We start from the raw sequence: 7,130 nt of genomic DNA, 5'->3' as shown, positions 1-7,130 counted from the left end.
AGCATCACTGATCTCTGTACTAAGTGGAAATCGTGCAATTCCACTTTCCTGAGGTACCTAGGTGGATCAAAATCATACAGAGAGAAAGTAGAAAGTTGGTTTACAGGGGCTAGATGTAGGGGGAGTGGAGAATTAGTGTTTAATGTGCAAAGAGTTTCTCTTCTGCAAGATAAAAAGAGGTCTAGAGATGGATGGTAGTGATGGCTGTGCAACAAGGTGAATTTATTTAATGCCACTGGGCTCTACACTTACAGATGTTTCATATATACTATGCAGCGCTATTTGCAATAGCTAAGAGTTGGAATCAGCCTAAATGTCCATCATCAGATGAGTGGATATGGAAAATGTGATATATGCACACAAAGGAATACTACTCAGCTATAAAAAAGAATAAAATACTGCCATTTGCAACAACATGGATGGACCTAGAGAGAATTATATTAAGTGCCATGAGTCAGGCTCGGAAAGAGATATATCACATGTTCTCACATATCTGTGGGAGCTAAAAATAAATAAATAAATACACAAATAAACTGGGGGGGGCAGGGAAGAAGACACAACAATTACAATTCCTTGAGTTGATACGACAAGCAAACAGATATGAGGTTGTTGGGGGGGAGGGGAGAGAGGGAGGAGGGGGGGAGGATTCGATAATGGGCCTCAATAATCAACCACATTGTATATTGACAAAATAAAATAAAATTTAAAAAATAAAATAAAATGAAATAAAATAAATAAAAAATAAAAATCTCCCATCAGGAATGACAGACATGTTGCTCCCAGTGTTGGGGGTACTTCTCAGCCCACCAAAATCTGTCCCTGTGGGCTCAGCTTCAGCTGCAGAGAGACACCTTAACCCACTCATGCCTCCTTCCTGTAGAACCCCACATTCAATGACTGATTGATGTGGAGTATAATGTCTTGGCTTCTCTGCCCCAATTCCAGCCAACTCCAAGAGACCATCCCAGCTCCAGAGCTCGCTGGTGGTTTTCAGAGGTTTTGACAGAGTGACACTTGGCTCAGTTTTTTCCTCTGCCCTTCTCTCTGAGTTTGTCATGTTGCAGAATGTGAGAGAACAGTCCTCACAAGGCTGTCCATACTTCAGACATGCTTCACATGTTTGTGGGTCTGCAGGGCCACCCTCACTTCAGAACATCTTGTTACAAATTTGGGAGTCCCTACAGACTCACTTAGGCATGATAGTTTGCTAGAATGATTCACTAAACTCAGGAAAGTGCTCTACTTATTATTACAGTTTAGTACAGCAAAAGGATTGAAATTAGAACCAGTTAAAGGAAGATACACAGGGCAAGATCTGAGAGGATCCAAACATGAAGCTTCTGGATGTCCACCCCTCATGGAGTCCAAACACATTACCTCATCCTGGCTACAATGTGTAACAATGCTGAGAGTATTTCCAACCATGGCAACTCACCTGAGCTTGGTGTCCAGAACTCTTATTGAGACTTCATTGCACTGGGATGATTGATTGAATTATTTTCTATGAGACTGAACACAATTTCCAGTCCCCCCACAAACATGTCAAGCTGATATCATGTAGCCGGAAGACCCGCACACTATAATCAAATGGTTGGAATTTCAGGTGTGACCAATGTCCATCCTGAGCAATCTCATTAGGGCCAACTACCAGCTGTGGTCTGAGGGGCCTGCCATGAATAACCCAGGCAACCCTATTAGCAGGGACATTTCAAGGGTTTAGCAGTAAACTCCCAGGAGTTGGGACAAAGGCAAGACCTCTCTTTAGGTGAGCCTCAAATTTCTAACTACATGTCTGCCCTTCCATTGGTATTGATTCCAGTAGCACTGCCTGGTAAACATCCTGTATGTAAACCTCCATCTTAGAGTCTGCTTCCCAAGGAACTCAACTTGGGACGCCTCATTACCAATAAAATTAATTTGGTAAGATTTTAAAGACAATTCCAAGGTAGGGTTTGGATTGTCAGCAGTATTTTGTTAATCATACCCAGTGCTGGAATCACTGGTGGAAAATTCAAAGACAGGAGATACAGAATACAAAGTTTAGGGTGGCAGGGGTGGGGGGTGAGGGTGGGTCCATCTAAAGAATACTAATGAATTGGGAAATCCAAATTCAGAGATGTTTCATAGAGAGTGTGACGTTCAAAATAATAAGGTAACATATGTATCTGCATGTGCAGCATACTTCAGATTCCTGAAGCCTGTGGTCCATTCATAAGCACCTATCCCCTTTCTCCCCTGATTCTATTACAAGTTTGATCAGGGACACGCCAATTGCTCTGTTCACTATATTTTGGAGAAATTAAGCATCCAGATGACCACAGTGCTTAACACTGTGTGTATTTCCATTTTTTGGGAGGGAAGTTTTCTGAAGAACTGAGGAACATTCCAAGGTCTGTCCCATACAATAAAGAGATACACAGACAGGTGACAGCAACAGGTGTAAGGTGCTTTAATTTCATGCTGGAAGGCACTATTTAACTCTCTTGTTTCTGCTGTCAAAATTCACAAGCATATGTCTGTTCAAATTTTCAAGTAGATAAACTCTTTCAGGTCACTGCCCCCCCACCCCACATTTTGTCATTTCAGATCCCCTTTTCCTTTTGCCTAATATCAAAACAATTAACATTATCTAAACTTGCCTGTCTCAGTTATATGTTTTTTTTCTTATTCTTCATAAACAGTTCATCTTAACATTTTATTTCTAATCATGCAAATGTTTCCTAAGTTATTTCTCCATATTCAGTTTTTCCCCAGGCAGACAGAATTTTTTAAAAAGGTGTGATTAAAACATGGCATCTCTACTTAAAAACCTCCAATCATTTCTGCTATTCCTAAAATAAAATTTATTGCTTTATACCAGTGTGTATAAGACTCTTCATTGTTTGGTCTCTCCTCTTTCTAGCTATCTCTGCTATTTCTGCTCCCTGGAGAACTTATAAATGCAAAGTTGAGCCCCACCCCAAACCTGCTGCATCCAAACCTCAGCTTCAGGAACCAACCTGTGGTTTAACAAGCTCTCCAGGTGATGATGATGGATGCTAAGTTTGAAAACCACTTGTCTAAACCTATTCTCTTTCTTTTAGTTCTTCAAACAGACCATGTTACTTTAAGCCTCTGGGCCATTACACTTTATTCTCTATGTCTAGAATGTTCTCTACTTTCTTATTCAGCTTTCCACTTCAATAACAGCACTTAATGATGCCTTCCATGACCCCCATCTAAATATCCTTGATGTTCTCTCCATCGACGTAGTCTCCCTATTCCTCTTCTACTGTCATTACATTCTGAGTGAACTCACAAGTTCTGAGCATTCTGAGGAACAACCTGGGTGCCACAGCCAATCTTTTCCAAATTAAATTTATTCAGGTCACCCACAAAGTGAGTTCGGTCATCTTCCTGTCCAAAGTCCTTTGCGGGATATGATATTATTCACTTAAGGAAGATATTGTGCAATTTCATTGTCAGTACAAAATATTGTTTGGTAGAAATTGGTTACAAAGCCTGGAAAGTCACTGATTGTGTCAAAGAAAAATTGCACCTGATGAGTCAAATAGACAAGGAAGACTTTATTACAGACTATTGCACTATTCACAGTATCCAAGATAAGGAATCAACCAAGTGTCCATCAACAGATGAATGGTAAAGAAAATGTCGTGTAAATACACAATGGAATATGATTCAGCCATAAAAAAGAATGAAAACCAGCCATGAGGCAATATGGAAGATCCTGGAGGACATTATGTTAAGTGAAGTAAGCCAGGAAAAGGAAGAGAAATACCGCATGTTTTCACTAATATGTGGAAGCTAAGAAAGTTGATCATGTAGAAGTAGGGAGTAGAATGGTGGTTACCAGAGGCTGGGGAGGGTAGTGGGGCAAGAGGATACCGAGAGGTTGGATAATAGATACAAAATTACAGCTAAATAGGAAGAATAAGATCTAGTGCTCTATGGCACTGTAGGGAGACTATAATTAACAACAATTTATCGTATAATTTCAACTAGCTGGAAGACAGTATTTTTAATGTTCTCAGTACAAAGAAATGATAACTGTTTGAGGTAGTGGGGAAGAAAAGAAAAAAAGATGAGTAGTTACCGAGTTTCAGGGAGGAGGGAGTGAGGGAGAGAAGGATGAGCAGGTGGAGCACAGAGGATTTTTAAGGCAGTGAAACTGTTCTGTATGATACTGTAATGGTGAATACATAACCCTATGTATTGGGCAAAACCCATAGAACTGTACAGCACAAAGAGGGAAAACTATTGTAAAGTTTAGTTAACGATATATTAATATTGGTTGTGATTGTAATAAATGGACCACACTGAAGCAAGATGTTAATAATAGGAGAAACTGTGTGTGGGGGTGTGGGTGTGTGGGGGGTATGTGAACAGTGTACTTTCTGCTCAATTTTTTTGTAAATGTAAAACTGCTATTTAAAAAATCTATTCCAAAAATAAAGACCATTGCAATAGGGAGAGAAATTGACTGCAACTCCATAGGAACAAAAGATGGGAGGATTTTCAAATGCTGGGGTGAGTTAATAAAAAAGAACTAGAAAACATTAGTGGGGAGGTTGCTCAAGGTTATTGGGCCAGCTGTCTTTGCTAATTGCTGCTGACTGTCCACTGGTCCTGCCCTATTGCACATCTCAGGCAGCTGTCGGTATCACATATGCATAGGGTGGCAACTGTGTCACTCAATTCTTGCTCTTCTGAATTATGAGTCTGAATCTGTGCGTCTATTTTATCTGTGGACACAGAACATGATCTGATAAATTTTGCTATCCTGGATCTGAGCTCTATAGGGGTGAGGATTTTTGTCTGGTATTTTTTTCCCCACTGCTGTATCCCAGACACCCAGGACAGTCTGAACTCTATAGGTGCTCAATAAGCATTACCAAATGTATGAATTTGGTAAGTGCTAGCAATGGTTACTGATGACATGTACTATTTCTCAGTCTTTTCCAACAGCTTCCAAGTCAGTACTTGAACTTTCTGTATTGACCTGCAGGACTGCAAATGCCAAGCTGAAATGCGGTAATATAAGGAGTTGAAAGAGGGAGTGGGAGTGGGGGGATAGAACCGAGGATGACTGAATCACCATAAGAGGTTCAGACAAAGTGTTCACAAGGCAATTCTGACCAAAGATGAAGAAATAGTGTGGAGAAAATTATGTTGAGTGAAATAAGCCAGGCACAGAGGAAAAAAATACAGCATGTCTTCACTCGTAAGTGGGAGCTAAGAGGGAAAGAAGGAAGGAAAGAAAGATGATAGTGGTGTGTTGGACTTGCAGAGGGAGAGAACACACCTAGGGTTGCAGAGTGGGGTGGGGAGGGAGGTCAGCAATTAATTGCGTGGGGGACACAGGGAATAATCACAATTTGTGGTAATGCACATCCTGATAGTATTAATCTGGCCATCACATCTTGGGCACAAGTGGTGATGGCCAGCTTTGTACCCCATGAATATCTATAACCAATTAATAAATAAAGAAATAGAATGGGTGAGAAGCAAACTTTGATGTGATTTCTTTAGCCCACTGCTAGTCTTTCTGCTATTTCAAAAAATCTAGGACCAGTGTTCCCATCAGTGAACATAGAGCTTTCTCCCAAGAAGTCTTTGTAGGGCCCTCTTAATGTCACTGTTCCTCAAGCTGTAGATGAAGGGGTTCAGCATGGGAGTGACCACTGCATACATCACTGAGGCCACTATTCCCTTCCAGGAAGAGGAGGATGCATCAGAACTGAGATACACACCAAGGCTTGTCCCATAGAACAACAAAACCACAGACAGGTGAGACCCACAGGTAGAAAAGGCTCTATACTTGCCGTTAGTAAATGGGATCCTCAGGATGGAAGAGACAATTCGGCTATAGGAGAAAATGATCCCTGAGAAGGGCACAAAGCCAAGAAGACCCATCACCATATATATCAGGATGTGGTTGACGAGTGTGTCTGAGCAGGCAAGCGTGAGGACCTGAGCAAGTTCACAGTAAAAGTGTTCAATTCCCCAGTTGGAGCAGAAGGACAGCCGCAGCACCAACAGACTCTGGATCAGGGCGTGTGACAAGCTGAGGATCCAGGACACAAACACAAGCAGGCTGCAGAGGCGAGGGTTCATGATGACCAGGTAGTGCAGGGGGTGGCAGATGGCCACAAAACGGTCATAGGCCATCACGGTGATTAGAAATGTGTCCATGACTCCAAGCACCATAAAAAAATACATTTGGGCAATGCAGCCTGCATAAGTAATGGATTTGCTCTGTGTCTGGATGTTCACCAGCATCTTTGGGACAGTGGTGGAGGTGAAACAGATGTCAGTGAAGGACAGGTTGGAGAGGAAGAAGTACATGGGGGTGTGGAGGTGGGAGTCAGAGCTCACAGCCAGGATGATGAGCAGGTTCCCGAGCACAGTGACCACGAACATGGACAGGAACAGCCCAAATAGCATCAGCTGATGCTCTGAGTCTTGGGAAAATCCCAGGAGTAAAAATTCTGAAACCCTTGTTGCATTTCCTGGTTCCATTTCTCTGACAAGTCAGCTAGAAGATGAAGAATGTGAAATAGACACTGGACAGATTCTAACGTCTCTGTGTTTTTTTCCTTGAGTTAAAGATTTGGGCATAAAAGGGTTAGCACAAAAAATCTTAGAAATGCTACATTCTGTCATTTGTTATATGCAGCATTTTAGTAGGTTGACCAACCCTTGTCTACTGGCCTCTCAGATACTCATGCTTTTCTTTTATCTGTGGCTTAGAATATTATGTTTTCACACGATAAATGGCCTGGCATCCTCTCCAGCCTAGGCAGGATGTTCATTGCCAAAGTTGATCTCTCCCATATCCCAACAATTTACCCTGTTTTCTCTCGCTCTTCTTTCTACCTAATCCTTCACCAGGAATCCTTCCTTTAGAAGCCTCAGCAACTGCTTCTCCACAGCCTTTGTGTGAAACACCTACATCCCCGTCCTTGAATTTCAGTCTTAATTGTCTTGTAAACAGAAGGTAACCAAAAGAGTAAATAGGGAAATCACATGTTTACAAGAAATTTCACAAAGGGTTAGTGGTCACAATGGTTGTTTTGCTGGGATTATAAATGAGGACAGTCATTCAAAACTCCCTTCTTGGAAGTCACTCA

General features: G+C 41.6%; 1 protein-coding gene across 1 annotated transcript; it reads right to left on the bottom strand.

The window, feature by feature from the left end:
• Positions 1-5,580: 5,580 nt before the first annotated feature.
• Positions 5,581-6,519, bottom strand: LOC134387562 (olfactory receptor 7C1-like). Its single transcript, XM_063110005.1, has one exon. The coding sequence runs from the start codon at positions 6,517-6,519 to the stop codon at positions 5,581-5,583; it is 939 nt and encodes a 312-aa protein (XP_062966075.1).
• Between the last annotated feature and the right edge of the window lie 611 nt (positions 6,520-7,130).

The sequence above is a fragment of the Cynocephalus volans genome, chromosome 10 (assembly GCF_027409185.1).
Source record: "Cynocephalus volans isolate mCynVol1 chromosome 10, mCynVol1.pri, whole genome shotgun sequence".
Classification (NCBI taxonomy): domain Eukaryota; kingdom Metazoa; phylum Chordata; class Mammalia; order Dermoptera; family Cynocephalidae; genus Cynocephalus; species Cynocephalus volans.
This window is presented reverse-complemented; position numbering and strand designations above follow the sequence as displayed.

Coding starts and splice junctions, on each gene's coding strand:
- LOC134387562 (XM_063110005.1), bottom strand. CDS start 6,519: ATGGAACCAGGAAATGCAACAAGGGTTTCAGAATTTTTACTCCTGGGA.